Source organism: Blennius ocellaris, assembly GCF_963422515.1.
Source record: "Blennius ocellaris genome assembly, chromosome: 5".
NCBI classification, from domain to species: Eukaryota; Metazoa; Chordata; class Actinopteri; order Blenniiformes; family Blenniidae; genus Blennius; species Blennius ocellaris.
The window spans coordinates 20,734,269-20,756,747 of record NC_137654.1 but is presented as its reverse complement, the minus strand read 5'-3'; the positions used below and the strand labels follow the sequence as shown (position 1 = coordinate 20,756,747).

Below are 22,479 nucleotides of genomic sequence, written 5' to 3'. Positions count from 1 at the left end.
CTCAAGGAGTATTTGTGTGAATGTCAGGCCTACGACGAGTGCTTGGAAAGATGGATGACCATGTATGATGCTGATAATGTGATCTATGTGATGTAATGTGACAGAAAGAAAATAAACCTGAATGGAAGAAGTGTGCCACAAGTGTTTTTGTTTTGTTTTTTGTTTTGTTTTTTTAAATGAAAGTGAATCAGAACCGAGTGAATTAATTACTATGTGCCTGCTCTCTGGCTCGCCCTTGTGGTCAAAAGGAGGTAAAACACCACCACGCCAACAAAATGCACAGCACACGTTGGTCACTTCTTTACAGCAGCAATTTCAAAATTTATTGAGACTGATTGGTTTTTGCAAATAATAGGCAAGCTAATTCTTCCACTAAACATGAAGTTAGAAAGAGGCTCGGACGGCCAGCGAGGCTTAATCCCAACATCAAAAACAGGAGGCTCATGGTTGACTGTAAAAACGTCTTGTGATCAGTACTATCAACCCAAGAAATATCCGCACAAGAGCACTTAAATCTGCCCAAAAACAAAACAGGTGTAAAAACAGGACAGGTTTTTTTGATTATTTAGCACATTTTGTTACAAACACAGGATTATGATAATAATCAATATAAAGTCGGTATCATATTGAACAATATTCCCAATGAAAATAAACAAACCTCAAGCTTCAAGTGTGACCTTTTACAAATCAAAGACCCTCTGAAACTTGAGAGAAAATAAATAATATATAATAGTAATATAAATTCATATATATGAAGGTATACACACATCACTCTTAGTAGAAGAACAAAATCTAAAGTAAAAAGCGCCAATTTTGAAATATAGTATAATATAGATATACCCATATCTATGGCTTCATGATTTGCACGTGTGAATCAAGCTATACAGGCTAAATGAGGATTGCAATTTGTACACGTCTAAGAATACCCATATTCATCTGCAATAGAGCAAACAGTTCCAGTTTTGCATCGTGTGGAATGAGACAGTTGTGTGCAGATGCCGAAGATGTCGCTTTGGTATGACAAAATGAACACAGGCATGCAGTTAAGACCACAGAATCAGGGCACAGAAGGTCATCAACACACGGCGGGAAGGACAATCTTAAGTGGCCCATCATGATTTGTCTCTTTGAAGGTTAATTCCTCCAAAAAAGAAAGAAAAAAAAATGAAAGAAAAAGTTTTTTTTTGTTTTTTTTTTGTTTTAAATCCCAAAAGAAAAAAAAACAACATTTTGCACCTCTAATCTGATCAGTCACATCTCGGTAATCTCTACCCACTGATACAAATAGTCATTCATCTCTTGGAAACACACACTCTCGCATGCACACGGGTGAAATGTCATTGAGGCACATATTGAGGGGTTGATGGCGGACGTTTTCCTGAAGCACAACCCAGAATGAGGAAGAAGACGTACAGTACAGGTTGTGAGAAGAGCGCGGGGCCGGGGAGTCATGCATACATCCAGATGTCTCTCAGTGGCTGCAACAGCACCACAGGACAGAGATTTGTCACTGATCATTGGCTCCTTCCACACCCACCTTTTGACATTCATAATAATTTATACCCCATTGTCTTTCAGCTTCTTTTTTTTCTTTCTTTCTTTCTTCTTTTTTTTTTTTTAACCCCAGAAAAGTACAACCATTTGAAAAAGTGGGTCAAACAGAACAAAAAACAAAAAAAAACAAAAACAACAACAACGCAATAAATAGTACAAATAAAACCAAGACGGACACATAGAAAGCATCACAAATCACACGTGTGTTAGTTTCTCAGCAGGGGCTGATGGGAAGTGCAGTCCATGGCGCGTATCGCCGAGGCCTGATGTGTGACCAGCAAATGTTTCCCAGAGTTACTACTGCAGCACTCACTTTCCCTTCTGTGTAAAAGAATATATAGAAATACAGCACTCAGACAACAACACTCCACCATGCGAGAGGAACGTTTTGCCTGCAGGCTGCATTTCCACGTGATTGTGTATTGTTGGGGGGGCGAGGCAGTAGAAACTAAACCAAAAACAACAACAAAATAAAATTAAAAAAAAACTCAGCTTGGTTTTGAGATGCAGTCTTTAAAAGCTAGCTGGTCCTTTCACACAGCCCTTCATATTCACAATAATACCATAACATGTGCACTTTCTTTTTTTTTTCTTTTTTTTTGTTTCCCAAAAAACGGTGTGACAAATAGTGACGAAAATAAAAACAACCCAACAACAAAACTGTTTTACCACAACAATAAAATCCAAAAGCACCTGCACACACAGACTGTGAAACGAAAGCACTTCATGTATACAAAGTACGAGATTGTTTTTGGTTTTGATAATTATCAATTAGTGTACATTAGTGATGCAAAAGCGTGTGCTGAATATATGTTTCAATCAATATCTAATAGAGAAGTTTGACAGTGAATGTGTTTTTCCCCTTGGTTTAAAAAGAAAAAAAAAAAGAAAACTAAAAAGCAAATACGACAGAAAAAGCGTAAACTGGCACAATAAAAGGTTGATAAAAGCCCCATGGCTTGCTGTCCACAACAAGGCAAAGTATAAAAGCTTTTTTTTTTTCTTATACAAGATATAAAATATCAAAAAAAGAACACACAATAAAGCTTAGCATCCAGCACTTAATAATAATCATAATAATTAATAAGTAACATCAACAACAGTAATCATAGTTCTGATATTCATAATAATAATCATGTCATCTGCCTCACTTGAATTGTCGATAACTTTTGCCAAAAAACATGGAAATAATCTTAAGAAATCAACATAGACTAGAGCGCTCTCTCACTCTCTTTCTCTTTCTCTCTCTCTCTCTCTCTCTCCCTCCCACGCACACACACAGACACACACACACACACAGACGAAGGAATGACTTCTCAAAAATCAGGAATCCACAAACAGGTCTTGTCAATAAATAACTGTTAAACAAAGCAAATTAATATTAACACTCTACAAATATCAAGCTCTGAATTTCAAGCACAATTTTGATCCTCTTTTCTTTTAAGCATTCACAAAGCCGGAGAAAGTGTTTGACCAAAGGAAATATTAGCCATGGAAAGAGGCTGCATATTCTGTCTCCAGAAACTGGAATTATATGAGCAAAGAAAGGAACAAAAAAAAAAAAAAGGTCAAACAAAAGAAAACAGGTTTTTGAAAGAAAGGCAGCTCCTCCTCGGGTGCGAGAGGCTTTGCTCTCAGGTCCTATTATCACAACCTCCAGTGTGGGAGACGCGGCGGCGGGGAGACAGAGAGGCGGAGAGAGTCGGGAGTGTCGCTCACGTGGATCTGTTGTGTGCTTGAGTTGATTTGTTTCAAACAGGGAAGCAGAAACATGTGTGTGTATGTGTGTGTGTGTGTACGTTTGGAACCCTCACGCAGACTGTAAGCGTTATCTCTCAGTCTCTCTGTCTCACGCAGCCTTCATTACCACTTTTGAAATTATGTACATTTGTCAAAATCTCCAGTATTTGTTGGAATGGACCGATAAAATAGTCACCAGGCGGTAAACTTAAGTGAAGTAAAACCCTTCCAGGACCCCACTGAAAGGCATAGGCTATATAAACAGCAATCTGCACAAAGGTTCAGTGATTTCCATATCATGATAACAGTCAAGAGGACATAAAGTATATCCTTAAAGGTAGGTGCGGTCACCGAGTTGTTTAGGTAAGTAAAGATCGGATCAAAAATGTAAACCACGGGTTCAGGGCTTTGATAGGAGTCAGTTGTCATTAAAGTGCAAGTCTGTGGCAGTAGGACTCTGCATCAACAGTGTGCCGGGGGGGCCGCCCGCCCCTCGGACACACACAGCTTCCACTCTCCTTCACACACTGAGAGACACTTTTCCGCCAGGAGCTGTACAACCGAGGAAGGACCAAGACGCCCCCCTTCTGGCTTTGTCCCGCCTTCCCCCCCCCGCCCCCCCCCCCCCACCCCCCTACACCGTCAGCAATCCTTGGTTTCCATGGTGATTGTGATGGCAAACATACAAAGTTGCAGTCTCGCGTCGGCCGCGTCCTTGGCGGCGTCCTCGCTGATTCCTGTCGTGACAGAGTAGAAAAACTACTGGACTCTGGCCTGAACCCTCAAGAAAACGAAACACAAAACACTGCATCAGAAGTAAAGGAGGTAAGCAGAAAAAAGCCTCGCACTTGAGCCATCTTCATCACTCTTCTTCTACTATGGCAGTCAAGGTTGAGAGTAGCGTATGCGTGTGTGCGTGCGTGTGTGTGTGTGTGTGTGCGTGCGTGTGTGTCACTCAGATTGGTCTAAGATCATTGTCGCGCGTCACCCTACAGCATTTCCACTGAGAGGAAGGCCTGCCCAACGGAAGGACGGTGGGTAAAGAGAGCAGAGGCTTCTGCCTGAGATCACAGGAGATCTTCCGATTGGTCGAGGAAACAAAAAAAAGGAAACGGGCAGCCGGACAGATTCTATGAGATCCAGGAAAAGTCCCGCTCGCTCCCGTTCTGCTGCTCGCCCTCCTGTGCCGAGGAGTCGCTCTCCTCCTTCTCATTGTCCAGTGCTCCGTGTGCCTCGGCGCTCATCCCTGAGTCCTTCCACTTCCCCCCCTCCTCCTCCCCCTCCCCCAGCATCTCTCCGTCCCCCTCCGCCATCATCTCCTCCTCCCCCTCCGCATCGCCGTCGCACTCCGCCTGGTCGTCGTGGAAGCGGTCGCCCGGATACAGCTCCTCCTCCGGGGAGATGTCGCCGCCCACCTCCCCGTTGTGGTCCAGCAGCGCCGCCATGCCCCGGCCAGAGCAGTCGGCGCAGACGCCGTGACGCCGGGAGCCGTGTTTGATGCCGACGCTGGCCGCCGACATGAAGACCCGGCTGCACACTTTACAAACATACTTCTTGTCCTTGCTGTGGACCTGCGGGATGAAAACATGCCGCCGTCATTTTACTGTCGATATTTCTGAATCCAATCAAACAAAAAGCTAAAACACAATTCAACTTGAACAAGCGGTTTCATATTTTCACATAAAAACACACGAAAAAGTGTGTGTTTGGTAGATCGAGCAGTGTTTGAGAAATTACTAGTTTTCTTAATTTCCCAGAGGAACCCTTAGTCTCCATTTAAAAGGGAAATAAAGACATGTGATGGAAATCTTCAGGTTTTTTCAATGTAAACCAATGTGTGAAAATGGTCGATATCCGTGTTGAGAATAATGTGGCATAAAGCAACACCTTATTTTTAACGCCTCTTTTTTGGGCATTCATTAGTCGGTGTTTAATATTATGGAATTTTAACCAGTCTCGCCACCTCGGTCCTCTTTTAAAATACATTTGTGAGGCCAGTCTCTCTCGGCCCGCCGAACAAGCCGACTGTTTCTGTCTTAGTTACTATATCGCTCAACTCCTGTTTCAGGAAGGCCGCAATATACCTAAACGGATGCCTGGCAGCAACATGAAAGCTGTTATATTGTCAGTATTATTCCCTCAACCTGCAGTCACTGGACCTGCAATGCTGCTGTTGACACGTCAGTGAGTTATTTCAGCTGCGTGCTTGTTTTTGTTTATTAGTTCTTTTTTTTTTTTTTTTTTTAAGAATAAGAATGTGCAGTCGAAAAGACTTTAATAATGAACTGAAACAGGCCTAAATAACGTCTTTACAGCACATCAGACTGTGTGAAGTTATCATAAAAGATGGGCTGCATTTTTCAATCGATGCTCATATGAAAAGCATATTTATAATGTATTGGTTCTCACCGCATGGGCTTCAGCAGCCAGAGAGACATCACCTGTTACATCTATCGTATAGCCTAATGAGAACGCCCGGTGTTATGTGCTCAGAAAAGCCTGAATGGCGGAAACAAAAGTAATCGCTTGAAGAGTTACTACTTCGTAGAGCCGTATTTTATCTCCAGTAACTCAACAAGTTTGCTTCTTCTTACAGCAGCTTACACAACTGTCAGCTCATCACAATACAAACACAGAGAGACAAACACCCTCACACGCATGCCTGCGGGCGAAGCGCGTGTTTTCTTTTTTGTAAGACAACGGAATCCGTTGCTTTGAGGCAGAAGTGATAAGCGCCACCGCGGCGTGCGCTCCTCACCATCGATTCATCTTTTGTACGTTTTAATTCACTCTCAAGACAAGGCCATCCGCAGTACAGCTGCACTCACCAGCGTGTGCCTCTTCATGTGCTCCCTTCTGGTGAACTTCTTGCCACAGATTTCACAGGGGTAGGGCCTCTCGCCGGTATGGGAGCGCATGTGCCTCTTTAGGATGCACTGGTGCATAGCGGAGAAGCTGCAGTAGGGGCACTTGAACTTTTTACGGATCACTGTGAAGTCGTTCACTGTAAAGGCAGACAAGGAAAAAGAAGAAGAAAAAAAAGGAAAGGGAAAAAAAAAAAAAAGATTAGAGTTGAATGAAGCCCGTTTAAACAAACCGAGACGTCACTTTTCAGTTATTGCATTTAATTAGCGGCGTGGTCTAGAAATGTACCATCAATTCCCATGGCCACCCCAATCCCAGTCAAAGCTACAGTTGCCCTGGCAACAGCTCTTCCTCCATACTAAAGCAATAAAGGCAAAGAGATACTATAAACACATGGCACAACAGTCAGTCTGTCGCTCTGGAAGGTCTCTACCACGGAGGGCGAAAACACAGACGGAAAGACAAACACAGAAAATAACATCACTCGCACTCAGGTAGAGAGGGGGAAAGAAAGTAACACAAAGCAGAGGAAACAAATATCAACACCGTGTCGCAATCTCGCACAGAAGTCTCAGTGATCCTATCAAATAATACTTGAATCAACGTGACCAATCAAAAAACACGGTAGGGAGGGTTTAGTAAAAACCGCACAAAAAGCAGAAAAGACGTGTTTGGTAGGTTCAGTTGTTGCTCAGTTGTATACCGTTGGAAAAGTCTGCATATTTCCCTTTTGCGGGGTGAGCAGCAGAGCCCTGGTTTCTCTGCTCCACCGAATAAACTATTAACAGCAGAATAAGTAGATTGGCCAGCCGGAATACTCATCCCACAAATGTATGTTTTCATTATAAGTCTATCACCAGTTGAAAAGGAAACCAAACAGACTTCAAGCAACATCGTTACAACGGAGATATTATCTACCAAACACAAAATTCCAATGTTTTTTGTGCAAAGTTTATATTTTCACCACAGAACATCAGGCCTGGATTTCTGTGCACGCACACACACACACACACACACACACATCGAGGAGAGGGGTCAACACAAAGTTAAGGACTATAGGCTCGAAGTGATACAATATAATTACCTCCGCCTGCAAATCGACTTCTGCTCAGATTGAACGTTTGACAGCTCATCAACAAAAAAAAAAAAGGACAAAAAAGAAAAAAAAACATGCAAGTACACAAGGACTGCACAACAGATTGAGTTAAGTTAGAACGCAAAACTGAAAGAGAGAGAGAGAGAGATATTGTGAATGTGTGAATGTGCACATAACACACACGCCTACATAAAAGAGAAAAAGCGAAGCCAAGTTTTCACATTTTCCATCATAGTTTAATTACAGCATAAAATCTACAAGCAGAGTCTCATCCTTTTAGAAAAAAAAAAGTACAGTTTTTATTTTACAGTACATGGGTTTCACAGAGAGAGAGAGAGAGAGAAAAAAGAAGTAAATTCTAAAGCGAAATACGTTTCGAGATTTACAACAACACTTATTCAGACTCAATATGACGGTACAGTACTTTTCCATTCCTGCTCAATAAACTGACTGTGCAGAGTTCCTGATTAGTTCCTGACTTCTCTGAGGCTGCTGCAGCGGCTGGCTGGGACACAACCACTACCTGAAAAAATGGGATTTTGTAGAAGAAAGGATTTGGCATTTGGGAGTTCGGAGTTCCCTATATCGACACGCGCGCACACACACACGCACGCACGCACACACACACACACACACACCAGCAAGTGGACAGACTCCTGGTAGACACCAGTTCCATTCCTGAGCACAGAGAAATTTACGGTTCGATGTGCTGAAGTGATTATTGGAGGAAAACACTGGCGGATGTGTCCCCCTTTGGGTTCAGTAGTCACAGTATGGGTGTACAAAATAAACCTTTGTAACTGGGCTCCACCAAGACAATATCTCGGCGTGGCGTAAAGGCCTGCAGTAAACTCCCAAGGAGAACACTTTGGCAGAAATGGGTGTGAATTTACATTAGCAGTGATTTTGAGGCCAGTATTCACGCTGATTCTCGCGCCGCTCGCCGGCATCCTCCACCTCCCCTTATTATTCTCCTGCTTTGATTTCCCCTACTTGTCTCCGTTGATCCCCCCCCCATCTTCTCCCCTGTGCTCACAACCATGACCATTAACGGTCCGCAAGCTGCGACACCACGAAGCGCACCTGGTTTTAAAGGGGCATCTACCTCTCTGTCCCAACTTCCTCTTCAGGAGAAGGGTCAAGGGTTAAGAGGGGCTGGAGCCATGAAGGACCAATTACTGTCCGGCTCCAGCCACACTCAGCCACTACAAGACACGGATCAGGGACAAGAGGAGATGGACAACAGAAAGAGAGAGAAAGAGAGAAGGAATATGACACCACCCAACCCCCCATTCTGAGCTAGTGTTCATCCATTGTTTTTAAGCGTGCTTTGTCTCTTTCAGCACTTCACCTCCACCCTCACCGACGTCACTCCAAGAAGTCACGTCAGACCCACAACTGAGGACTAGGTGCTGCGGAGTCCAGCTGACCACTGGAATAGTTAGTTCTAACTGGAATAGTTAGAAGAGACCGAATTAATTCCTTAAAAAAAACAAGAGAAAAAAAACAAACTGCCATTGTCTATTGTCTGCGGATTCATGGCAAATGCAGCTTCTGGTGTCAATATTTACTGAGGTGCACTTTCATCATTATTATTTATTGTCAATATATTTATTTGATTCATATGATCTTTTATTTCACATTTTGTATTTGTTCCTTCATTTTTAAACCTATTGTAGTTTTAATATGTCACTACCTTTAAAAAAAATACAAAATTAACTCAATGCTTTGTGCTTAGTGTAGCACTGTTTGGCTTCTCTGATTGTTCTCGCATTCTTTTATTGTCAAAGTACTTTGTAATATGAATAAATGCATAATTCATATGAATGTATATGGACACTCATTCTGGTCTCCAGTTGCAATGATGCAGAGTTCCTGCAGGTGGTGTGGTTGTGTGGGCTGTGAATGAACGATGTGAACTCCTCTGCATGTCTTTGTGCCCATGATGCAGGGGTGGACACTCAGATAAGGATCTCTCTGCCTAAAAAAGGAGAGAAGAGTTTAGTCAGACTAGTGACTGGCGACAGAGAGCCAGACAAGTGCTTTAAGATTGGAGAGGTGGAAAAAGACACCCCCATGTCTCTTTAACCGGCACCACTGTGGGAAGTAATTCACCTGACGTGGGCCCAGCTTACAAAAACTATACACACGCTCTAAAAATACCACGTATAATTTTTGTTAAAAGTTTGCTCAGACAGACCTGTTTTGCATAGGAAGTGTGCATTTCCGACACGGAAGTTGTCAGTTTGTAGCAAGTCGTCCCTAAAAAAATAGTGACATCAAATTTAACAAGCAGTAGAAAAAGAGAGAAAGAGAGAGAGAGAGAGATAGAAGTCTCCTCGGGTATTCGTAACATCAACTGACTGATTTTTTTTTTTTTTTTAAAAGGAATGCTTCCCTTGATTGTGCAATGACAGCATGGAGCATTTTTGGCATGAGCGTAGTACACACGTGAGAATAAAACACTGAATGATGGGTAGGAGTGTGCGCAGCCAGCCGCCTCTCAATTTTCCACGTTGATACTGCGATTGTGATTGTCTACTTTCATCTGCTGGGTTAGCCGCCACAGAGGGTCGACAGCCCCGCCCTGATACATTTCCAACCCGCCGCCGCCTCCCAGTAAAGCTCCTGGCACCGACCCCACCTGGCAGCACACTTTGACATGCGTCGCCAGGTTTTTCTGGGTGCTAAAAGCCTTGGCACAGGCGGGGCAGGTGTGCTCTCTTTCTTTGGAGTGCACAGACGACAGGTGCCTGTGCAGGTCTGTGCGGTCCCTGAAATGCTTCAGACAGTACACACACTGCATCAGCTTCTTCTTGAAGTGGATGGTCTTCTCGTGCCGGTCCGCGTTGGACTTCAGGGTGAAGCTGGCCGGGCACTGGGAGCAGAGGTAGCGCGCCGGCGTCGGATCGGCCACCGCGGGGCGGTAGAGGGACTGGTAGTAGCGAAGAGACTGGGACTGGGGCTGGTGATGGGTCTGGTGGTGGGGGCCCTGCACACTCGGCCAGTCCAGGGATAAGGCCATGAGAGACAGGGTGTGGCGGTACTCGTGTTCCCTGAGATGCTCCAGGCTGCTGAACAGCCGTTTGCACAGAGAGCAGCCGAACCCCTGTGAGGGCCAGGCGCCGTGCTCTGGCAGGGCTCTTTTCCCCGACCCAGCCTCTTCACCCAGCACCAGCAGCCCTTTAGTCCCTCTGCCAGCCACGGACAATGACGCAGGCACAGTCAAACCACCAGAACAACTCCCCTCGCCCATCTGATCCTCCTCGACAGGAGACTGGTCTCCTTCCAGGGCTGAAAAATGTGAGAAGCAGTGAGAGGAATAGTGCAGGAGCCACAAATATATGTCACTGAGTCAAGATTTACATAAACTCTTAAAGCCGACCACCATACCTGTGCTGGATTCTTGCATGTCTTCTTTGTCTTTGGAGCTCTCCTGTAAGCAAAAAACATCCCGTTATGCTACACACACACACATCCAAACAGACTGTATGGAATGTAGTCTGGGCATGCAAGAGGCAGGAAGCTGATACAAGCTGTGGAGACAAGGTTTTTTTTTTTTTTTTTTTTTTTAAGAAACACGGATAAACAAAGACATAAAAACAGAAAACAAAAAAAAAAACAAAAAGAAGAAAAACAAAGTCATAATTATTTAAAGACAGGTTTGAGATTAGAGTGCAAACAAAAAAAGTAAATAGTTGACAGTTTCCCGGATGCTACAGCTGCCTTATGGGACGCAGGGCGAGCACTTATGTTGATCTACAGTATTAATAATATTATCTGCCTGATATTCACACACTAAACTCTCCCTCCGGTCTCAGTGAGATGCACCGAAACCCCGTCCCCACTCTTCCCTCCTATATTTTTTACCCCAGCTAAACTCTATCCTTTCTTTATCTAATCCACACTCCTGCCATTCCTTCACGCCTGCCCGTTTTGCTCAGCCCCTCACTTCTCCTCCTCCTCCTCCTCCTCCTCCTCCTCCTCCTCCTCCTCTTCCTCCTTCTCTCTAAGAACAGAACACCATGCACTGGGCAAACAGATGGCTTGTCCGTAGAGATAGGGAAGCTTGTTGGGAAGCAGGACCACTGAAATCAAATGCTGCTTACTTGCACATACATGCATACACTGGCACTAAAACTTACGTCTACACATGCTCATCTTGCCATGATCACACACACACACACACACACACACACACACACACACACACACACACACACACACACACACACACACACACACACACACACACACACACACACACACACACACACACACACACACACACACACACCCACACACACGCACACACTGAGCAGAACAAACAATTTCCTGGGCTGTGAGAGCAAACCTCTCATTGTCTACTAGTATTGATTGTACTCAGTCTCATCACACTACCTTGCCCGTTATCTGCCATCTCTAAGCACATGCTGCCATTGTGGCTCGATGTGTCATTTTAAATGTAACTACTATAAACTACACTGCTGCAACCGCTGAGCAAAACTCCAGGCTTGGAGGTGAATTCGGGTCTGGTAATATTAAAAGATTATCTGAGCGGGGAGACAAGAGTGAGGAACTGGCAATCTGAAAGGAAGGGAAAGCAAACACCGCATACAGAAAAGAAAGGCAAACAATAAAAAGCAAAACAAAACAGACAGCATTTCTTCTCCAGTGTAGCAGGAAATATGCCAGATTCCACAAAAAGAATGAGAGACCGAGAGGGGTTGAGCAACGATGCGCTCACATGTAAGAAAATACTTTGCTGTACTTTGCTAAAATAACCCCATTTAACCCCCCCAGCCTGATTTTATCTTGCACCCCCCCCCCCCCCCCCACCCCTGCAGTATCACTGGTCACTTTCTACTCCCCGTCACCTCTCATCCCCTCTCAGTGTGTGAGTGTGTGTGTGTGTGTGCAGAAGCAGGGTGAAGCTGCCCTCTGGAGGCTCATCTGCACTCACTGTTAGAAACTTTTATCTGACTACAGGAGCGGTACCCAGAGATCAGTCTCCGCCCTGGAGCTGAGCCAGGCGGCTCTGTGCGCTTACCTCAGGGAAGGTGGAGGGCTCCAGGCCCTCGGGGGCCTCTCCCACTTCCATGTCCAATTCTTCCGAGCGGATCGGGGCTGCCCCAGCCCGCAGACCGGGGGCCTCCAGGGGCCGAGGCTCGGAGGGGTGCAGTGGCGTGGGTGGAGTGGGTGGGCAGTATGCTGATGTTGATGACGGTGGTGGAGGTGATGATGATGATAGTGGATGGTGAGGAGGAAGCAGAGGAATAGGAGGGGGAGGAGGGGGGGGAGGAGGAGAGGAGCCAGTCCCCTGTTTGTTATGAATAGTGGCCCCCGTGGCCCCTGGCCGGAGCGTGCTGCAGTAGTTGTTGGAGCGGAGCCCTGAGGAGCACAGGAAACGAGTCTCACCCACCCACTCACGTACAACTGCAACTCTGCTAGCAGCTGGCCACCAGAACACAACGGGAGAGAGTGGGCAGGGGGGCACACAGAGGCTGCCAGTGCTACACTATCAAACACTATGGAGAGGGGGAGGAAGAAAAACTCTGAAGTTTCACTTTCCACCAGCCAAGGGGAAAGGGTTAGGGCTTCTCTTCTCTCGTTCTCTCTCTTTTTCTCTTTCGCTCCTCTGCTCTCCTTCTCCTTCCACCCACATGCGTGCGCAGAGGATGGCAGCGGGTGTGTGTGCATGTGTGTGTGTGTGTGTGTGTGTGTGTGTGTGTGTGTGTGTGTGTGTGTGTGTGTGTGTGTGTGTGTGTGCTGTGTGAGCAAGTAAAATGCATATAAAGAGAGGGCTTGAGGATCCTCTGTAGCGTGGAGGGAGATTGTTTTGGAGAGGAGCCATCTTGCAGCTCAAGTGAAGACTTTTTGTACACGCAGGGTAAAGGACGACTGCATCGACCATGTAAGATGTTTACCAGCAACAAGTTAAGGCGAGCTGGATGAAGAATTTCACATTTCTCACAGAGACCTTCGTTTTTCCATATCTACTCATACAGAAGCTTTTTATGCTACATTAATATCACCATTAGCTGGTACTGTGAGTGCATCTCTTTATCTTCTCTTCCCTCCTTTTCTGCTTTGATTAATAGTGCATATTAATCAAAGTATAATGCATCGCAGGTTATTTCAGACAGTGCGCGAGTGTGGGCAGCGTTTTGGGGAATGTCTCCAGAGTTATGCAGTGGGTTAGCCATTCATTGCCCTCCTCTGCAAAACGGACAGACTCACACAAGCATGAGGCTCGAGCGTGGACGGATTCCTGGAATGTTAAACTACCGCGCCCGACACTCCCCACTCCCACTTGCTGAGAGCACACACATCTCTTATTCCCGACCCCGGTAGTGACAAGAGAAACAACAATATGGGCGAGGAGGAGTAGAAGGATGAGCTACAGGTGAGAGGAAACAGCTCATTAACAAATGGCAATCTGGCAGGAGACACTTCTGGAACAAAAAGAAAAGGAAGGGATATTATGGAAGAACTACGTCAGCCGTGTGCAACAGATTGAGTCGGAGCCTCGTGTTGAAATGCAACAAGCTACTACATTTTTTTTTGCAATCTTGTCTCACAGAGTTTAATATCGCAGTGGTATCTGGTGAGCTGTAAAGAGCACAAGAAACAACAGACTGACTCAGTGCACAGTGACACAAGCAGGAGGAAAAACAAGAAAAGAGCAATCACGTAGAATAATTGATTTACTCAAACTCAGAATGACTGTGTAGGAAAGAAAATAGAACCTGCAAATGCTCCTCCTCCGTGGAAAACTTCCTGCTCCCATCAGCCTGCACTACGATTATTTAGCTCACATTTTTTGTTTGTGGTTGTTTTTTTGCTTTTTTTTGTTTTGTCATCACTGACCCCTCTCTCTGAGATCAGATATCAGAATTTACGTTTTTAAATCAGTCAGTTGATCTGTCCCATGATGCGTTGCACTGTGATGTTGGCTGTTTGTGACTTGCGCACATGATCCCACGTCCAGTTTTACCCAGAAGAGCGTCCGTGTTGAAGTCAAACATGTGAGGCTTCCTTTGAAACTGCAACACCAGTTCTTAAACACTTTGTGTTTAAGAACAGAAATGACCAGTTGAGCTTTGCCACTGTTGTTCCTTTCAAACCAGAGTGCGTGAAGAGTCAAATGCTGACGTGACGTGACGTGACCGACGACCGCATAAATCTCCAACAGTGGGAAGCAATCAGATGTGGCCTTCACGTAGACTCCGATCTCCATTATGCCACCAGAACTTCAGTCAAATACGGTCAATCTAACCAGACACAATTTTTTCTTTTTTTTTATCAGATCTGTGTTTATTCACATTAGTTATTGTCCATGTAACTACAGTTAGGGGTACCATAACAAAAAGCATTGATGCAAACCGCTGCACAGTTTCTCTATTTTTTTTTATTGTTTAAAGGAAATCAGGTGAGAGACAGATCCTGGATTTAGATCCACATTTCAGATTCTTTATGTTCACCCTGAAGGTAGGACTTTTTCCCAGTAGTTTCAAAAAGTTTATATATAACATGGATTAGGTGACCTTTATTGGAAAACCTCAAGACCAGACGGGAGTTATTTTTCATCTCCTGTATCGATACAGGACCTGTACATTAACCATTTCTTTTCCGTTTGCTTTGCAGAAAGACAGACCAACGCTGTGGCAGGCTCATACAATATGAACAGCTTGGATAAGGAGAGAAATGTGTCACAATGATAAATAAATCCAGAAAAACTCTGGAGAGCAGCTATGGAGCCACTGGGAACTATTGTACAGGGTGACTCGATTTTCAAAAGTAGATGTGAAGTGATGGGAGCTGGCAGAGCAGAGAAAAGTTCAATAATGTCAGTATGATACCTATACTTAATTGGATGTTCTTTACAGCTTCTACACAGTGAATGTGTGTGTTGTGTGTGTGCGTGCCTGTGCATGAGTGTGTGTCCTGCAAAATCCATCGTCTGGCATTGACTGTCTGATGCACAGAGGTGTAGTGGGGCCAAATCCCAATGATCCTAATTGGGAGCTGATTGACATACGGACCAACTTCGCTGTATTTTGGCATTCTGCTTGCAAATGTGTGTGTGTGTGGGGGGGGTGCAGTGCATGACCCATGCAAAGGATTGCAGACAGAAGAAGCTGCGCATTTGAATTGCACGTTCCGTCAACAAGGTGAGGGTCGAATCATCTCAAACTTGCTGGGAGAGAGAAAGGGGTTCAAGCAGCTGAACTGTAAAACACTGATTTTCAGTTTAGTGTGGGTTTGGATGTATGAATCTTCCAACGAGGAATGTTTTATTAAACAGTCAATTATACTGAAAAGAAAGAAGTCGAGAAAGAAGAGGAGGAGGAGAAAGAGTGGGAGACAGAAGCTCTATGTCAAGGCCTTTTGCTGATATTCTGTAGTCTCTCTTGAATTGGGCCAGGTGACCTTGCTCTACCTCCTCTGTGCCTAGATCAATACTTTCCCAGGATTTTAAACCAACATGCTTTGATGCTCCACAGCTGAAGTAAAAGAGGGGGAAAGAGACAGGAGTGAGACAAATAAGGAGGAACTGCAGGAGCCGGCCAGAAGGGGAGGGAGCGAGGGAGACTGTGAGGGATGAGTGTTAAGGAGGGGTGAAGGAGAAATAGATGGAGGAAAAGGAGGGAGGGATGATGTGAGGGGGAGTACAGGAGGGAAAAAAGGACAGGAAGGATGTTAAGCAGGGGTGAAGGAGAAGCAGGGAGGAGAGCACAGCGAAGGGGAAAAGGGCTGAATGGACGGAGGGAGGGAGGGAGGTAAGGAGCAGTGATCTGTCAAACCAGGCAGACTGATCCTCCGCCCAGTAATCTGAGGTACAGTGTTTGTTTATCTTCTGTCCTCATTTAGACACAGGGACGGACCCGGGGTGGGAGGGGAGGTTGTTGGCCATTTCGACAAGCACGTTTCCCCAACCCCTATTGTGTAGGGAATAAAAAATAGGGTTTGGCTTACCACAAAAACCTCCCTGAGGCTTTTCTGGTGACAAGTAGAATACAGATTGAGGGCTCATTCAACAGATTTTCTTCCATACCAGGAGTAAATGATTAACATTCAGTGGGTTCTCAAAAAAATCTCTTTTTCATATAGCCAAGGTTTAGTAGCTGTAAAGTCTGAGTGCGTACCAAAAAAAAAAATTCCTCTTCTTCTCTTTTCGGAGGCTTGTGAGGCTGTCTATCTCTGCGGTGACAGCATCCGATTCTCCTCTTTAAGCCAACAGAAACATCTCAATCCCACACACTTAACACTCACACAAAAGGGGTGATGTGATGGGATGTGATGTGATGTGATGTGATGTGCGTGAGCGGGTGCACGCGACAGCGAACGTGCGCTTTGCTCTATTTAGCCCCGTCTTTTATTTGGTAGGTGAGTGGGGCTCAACTCAAAAGACACGACTGGGCTCGGAGTTGTACCCTTGTTTTGCTTTTCTTTGACTCTCAAAAAAGCAGGCAGAACTCGGGACAAAAGAGCCAATTACGAGCCAGTAAAAGCAAAAGAAACAAACCGAGGAGTTGGACACACACGCGCGCGCACGCACACACACACACACACACACAAACACACACACACACACGTGCCCACGCGAACATGGGCTCAAGCAAATAAATATACACTCGTGCACACATGCACACACACAGTTTAACACCCTCACTGCAAGGGAAAGAGAAATGACTGAACGAAGGGAAAATAAATCTCTCGTTAACATTGACAAATTAAACAGAAAATGCGGCTGCTTATTGATCTAATACGACGTGATAAGAGAACAGTTTACTCCGCAACGCAGGTGGATGTGAGTGGATCATGTCAGCTTGTGTAAGTGTGTCACTCAATACTGATAAGCAGAAAATTGTACACTCCAAAGCAGAACGGAGCTTGTTGAAAGCATAAAAACAATTCACACATAATGAATAACAAAAACAGGGATTTTGTGACAGACAAATATTTGAGCGTACATCTAACTCGCTTACTGTAATTGTGTTTATCTGACACAACATCACATTACTTTGTTTGTGGTCTCGGTGTTATTTCTTGGCATAAAATCACAGGAGAATGCTCATTACTGATTTTGAAGGTGCTTTCCACGGCATTCAGAGCGTTATTGTAAATCTGAGTCCAAAAAGTTACTAATATCTGAACAGTTGCTGTTGTTCTGTTGTGTTATTTTACTGCTGTGAAATACAACCCCGGACCCACTGATACGCACAAAGAAACTGTCACATTAAAAACCAAACAAATTTTCTCAAGACAGCCAGAGCGATCCCAGCAAAATGTTCTCTCACTGAGTCACTGCTGACTAGTCATCGCTGGCACTGCCGCACAAACTGGATTCACACTCGCGAGCCACCACACACGTACACACGCACATACATTCAGAGATATCCAAATACAACGTGTGATGAGAGGAAAGAAAATGTCATGCTCCAGGTGGGTCCTCCAGCCTGTACGTTACAGGTGACCACCTCAGCAGGCACACAAAGAACCAAGCCGTTTGCTCAGATGCGGTTTGATCTGAGATGTGTGGTTGGTTGCATGTGTGCATAGTAATCAGTGTGAGCGCTGTGTTAGTAAATAGTGACTTACAAGACAGGGAGTGTCCTCCTTTGGGCAGGTACTCGTACAGCAAGGGGTTATCATCTCCCATCATCTCAGCCCGCAGCGACAGCAGGCTGTTCTTACTCATCAGCGCGGCCTTCAGATTGGCTACCGAGGAGATGGTTCCGCCCCCGGCTCCTACCCCGGCCTCCTCCGATTCGTTGGCACCCAGAAAGTTGGGTTCTGTGGGAAGAGGTTCCTCCTGCTTGAGGAAGAAGTCGAGGCGTTCGCCGCGGCTGTCTGAGCTGTTGGGCTCGGTCACGTCTGCACCTGAATAAAAACAAAAACAAAAAACAAATGGAGATAGGTGAGGCTCCTCTGTTCAAGCACAAAGTTCAATTCAAGTGGGTGTTAAGTTAAAATGCCTCAAAACATTTCAGCGCTTTAATTAATTTAAGAGATTACGTGCTTTTCCATAGGCTCAAAGTTCTGTCGCTCTCTGCTTTGTGAAATGTCTTCAAAGTGAAGAAAAAAGGGCCGGACAACCACAACAAAGCACAACACAGTGTGAAAAGCTGTCACCCAAAGGGCTTCACCTGACAGGCATAACAAAAAGAAAAGAAAAAAAGAAAACAACTTTAATATTAAACCAATTCTTCTTGAAACCTCTTAACCAAGTCATCGTTTACACCCTGTGTTTTTGGTAGCGACTACCAACGCGTCACTGCTCTGATTCATCTCCCTCGCTCCTCGACTCCTTAACATACCTCATCATCAGCAGTCAACAAAAATACAGGGAGATCATAAAGAGACGGCGAGAACCATAGAGACGGAGAAAGGCAGACGCAGACATCGTGTGTGTGTGTGTGTGTGTGTGTGTGTGTGTGTGTGTGTGTGTGTGTGTGTGTGTGTGTGTGTGTGTGTGTGTGTGTGTGTGTGTGTGTGTGTATGTGTGTGTGTGTGTACCCGCACGTTTAGCCATCAGAGTCGCTGAAAGCAGAGAAGCTGTCAGCGGTAGACATGTCGCTGGAGGTTCCACTGTAGATCTACGAGACTGTCAGACCACACTGCTGACGACAGCTCAGGCACACACCGACAACAAACGCACACGCGCAAACACGGACAAACACACTTTCATTGCCTCCTAATTGACATTTAACTGATGACAGGTTGCTTTCTCAAACAAAGACTTAGACAAAAATACACAGCAGGCACAGCACTGGCTTAGAGACTTTGAAAGAATAGCTTGTCTACACCTAAGACAAACACGCGCAGACTTCTGAGCGCTAATGCAGACGTGCGTGTCTCCTTAAGGGGGGGATATGTACACAATTATCTGGGATTGTTCTGGACAGAAACCTTCTGACATCCTAATGTAGAACTTTATTGTTCTGCAGAGCTCATGCAGTGACAGCTGGGACCAGACTGAGGGGGCTAATAGGGGATGAACAAAGTGAAGTGTTCATTAATGCACCGCGTCCCCTTCATAAATAAAATAAGCTTCGACCTTAAAGACGGGCACTGAGGTGACGTGAGGGCATGCGAATATGGAATGGTTCCAATACAAAAAAAACAACCCAACATAGAAATAAATATTGAGGAAAACATAAAACGTGCGCAAACAAAATACCCCCCGTGTCCATTTTAACTACAGTCAGGTAGTGCTAAGTGTTTCCTGTGCAGCCCAGTCTGCAGCAGGGGGAGTCAAGGTGACAGAGACAGTAGTTTGCCTTCACGTCTGGAATACCGATGGGTATACAGCCTTTTTCACAGCCTACTAGGTCAGTGTTGACCACTCACTCTCCCCAGCTCTCTCTCTCTCTCTCACTCTGTCACACACACGCTGTCAGTCATTTTTCATGTTCACTACTGATGACTGATCGCCGATCAGATGGATGGATACACGCTCTGTATGCACAGTCGCACGAGGATCTGAAAGGTGTGGAGATATGAGGCAGATATGGAGGACGGGGGAGGAGGAGATGAGGCGCGACAGATAAGTGACACACATACAAAGTCATCAGTCGGTCGTCAAAGTACTGGAAAACACATCAGAGGATGTAAAAGAAATGACATGAAGTAAGAGGAAAGAAGAATAAGAAGAGAGGAGGCACGGACAGGGTAGAGAGAGAGAGAGAGAGAGAGAGAGAATGAGATAACGGAGGAAAAAAAGGCAGGGGAGTGCAGAAGCGGGGGTGTTGAGCTGTGGAGGAAGCACACAGAAGATACACACAAGACACACACGCGTGCATCCACGCACGCCCCCATCACACACACACAAACACACAAAGTTAATTAAGGAGGGGGTGTAGGGGTTGGCGCAAGGGGCACGAGGTGCAGGAATTCATTAGAGCTCTGCCCCCTCCTTCAGTGGGCAGCCCAGCAGCCACAGGAGTCAATCAATAACATGGATCTGCTGTGGACCAACAACAACAACACACACACACACACACACACACACACACACACACACACACACACACACACACACACACACACACACACACACACACACACACACACACACACACGCGCGCGCGGAAAAAGAGGAGGCAGACAAATGGAGGGAGAGAAAACGAAGGAGAGAGAAAAGAGAGGGTCATCTCTGACCCCTATCTCCCTCCACTCATCTGTTCATTGGATGAGTGAATGACCCCTGACCTCTTTTCCCAGCATCCCCTGGATGCATGCATGTACAGATGGAACATGTCCGCCCCCCTCACAGTTATACAGTAACAATGTTTTGGTCACACTCAACAGATTCAGTGGCAAAGTTACAGGAAGGAGATTGCCTCACAATTTTTTTTGGTATTTTTTTTTTTTTTGTGGACAATCAATCAAAACTTCGATTTTTTTTTTTTTTTTTTTACCGAAATACTAAAGTCACTTAGTCCTGTTTAGAAAACTGTTTCCTTACGTTGAGCTATTCAACGCTAAGTGTGAGATATTAGAAATTAGTATTCAGCTGACCGCAAACAGGCTTTCGCGCCAAATAATCGGAATATAAGACGTAATCCCCCTTCACTTATGTAAGCTTTATGGGGGCCTACGTAGATGGTGTGTTACTTAAACCTCATCCTGTTGTGACAGATAAAATCATTTAGCACACCAGAAACACTCGCACCTAATCCTATGCACGCAGCTTATGGATTTCATCATATGTGTTGCTTGGTTTGGTCGAGGATTTGTAGATACACATATTGTGCTGTCTTTCAAAGGGAATGGGTTTATCCAGAATTTTACAGACACTGTAGTTACATCATTCCTTTGTGGGCAAATGCTGAGTGTTAACATTGCAGTTGTCATCAGACAACCTATGAATTTCAATGCCAGGGAATATGCCTTTGAACCACATGGTCAGATACAAAAAAAAAAAACAATAGCATTTTTCTCATCTTTTTTTCTCATCCTTTCTTCTGCTTTTACAGTGCAGCGGTCCATGTACAGTGAAGGGAATTTTCATTTTCCCCTTCATAAAAGAGTCCGAATAATTTAGATTTCTGCTTTCTGAAGAGATCCTCCGTTTAATTTGGTTGCCATGGTAGCCAGGCACCCTTGGCTTCAACATTTATGCTAAATAAAACCCCCTTTTAAAAGGAGAGACAAATATGTGGAAATGGTGGTTCTCTTTGTTCACGTGTGTGTGTGTGTGTGTGTGTGTGTGTGTGTGTGTGTGTGTGTGTGTGTGTGTGTGTGTGTTCCTATCGGTGCGTTTACCTGTGCACGATACTGCAAGCTATGTAGGGGCTTGAATAGGGAAACGCAAAGGAGGAATAAGACTTCCCTTGGAATAAAGGATGTGCGCGTTGAACTATACTTCAAATGCATTGCGAGGAATACGCCGCCGTTTATCATCCATTGAGAGAGTTACAGCTAATGGAGACACGATACAGCTTTATGTGCTGTGGTTGGAGGCTGCACTGTATATCTGAGTGGTGTGAGTGTGTTTCACGAGGGGAGTTGTGTTATTAGAGAGAGAGAGCGCTTTGGTGCAGTAAAGAGGAGGAGAGAGAGAGAGAGAGAGAGAGAGACATGAAGACCTGAAAAGGGAGGGAGGGGTCAGTTGACCTGATTTGACCTTTGAACTTCTGTTCTGATTCTGTGGATGTGAAGTTGTGTGTGTTTCTTTCTGGTAATGCCTCCCTCCTCTCACGTTGCTGCATGTGGGAGTTTCTACCCCCCCCCCCCCAAAAAAAATGCGGGTTTTCATAGATAAGCAATAATAATAATGTAGTCTCATACGTTCATGTGTACACACACGGGTCGGCTGTTGATGGACACCCTCTCTCAACACCTGGAGTCACACAAACATGCACTTGCCCAACTCACCACGCCTTCAAATCAACAGAGACAGTAGCCAAACACAATGGAGAGGAAAAGTCCAGGGTGGTTAAGCAACGAGTTACTGAGGCTTGTCGACCACAAGAGAGCTGTCAGGGAAGAAAGTAGGGCTTGTGTGCATGTTTGAGTATGGAAGAGTGCAAACAAAGGAGAAAGACTCTCTCACTGTGTATTTCTGTGTGCATATGTGTGCGTGCGCCTCTGTGAAAGACACAGAAAAGAAGCCGTGCCCCGGGTCGGCCCGGTTAATGGCTCGGCCGGCCCGAGGTTGAAAAGGACAAGGCATTACAAGAGTTGTGCTGTCACAGGATTCCTCTGCTTGCTGT

At 45.2% G+C, this 22,479-nt stretch overlaps 1 protein-coding gene across 1 annotated transcript in view; it reads right to left on the bottom strand.

The window, feature by feature from the left end:
* Nucleotides 1-4,424: 4,424 nt before the first annotated feature.
* The window catches only part of zbtb46 (zinc finger and BTB domain containing 46), a gene marked incomplete at both ends in the record, with an annotated part of 40,847 nt that continues 22,792 nt past the window's right edge, over nucleotides 4,425-22,479 (bottom strand). Inside the window, 3 exons of the mRNA XM_080497537.1 lie at nucleotides 4,425-4,865; nucleotides 6,123-6,298; nucleotides 17,861-18,142. Coding sequence (XP_080353663.1) covers nucleotides 4,425-4,865; nucleotides 6,123-6,298; nucleotides 17,861-18,142 — 899 coding nt within the window. The remainder of the gene's footprint in view (nucleotides 4,866-6,122; nucleotides 6,299-17,860; nucleotides 18,143-22,479) is intronic.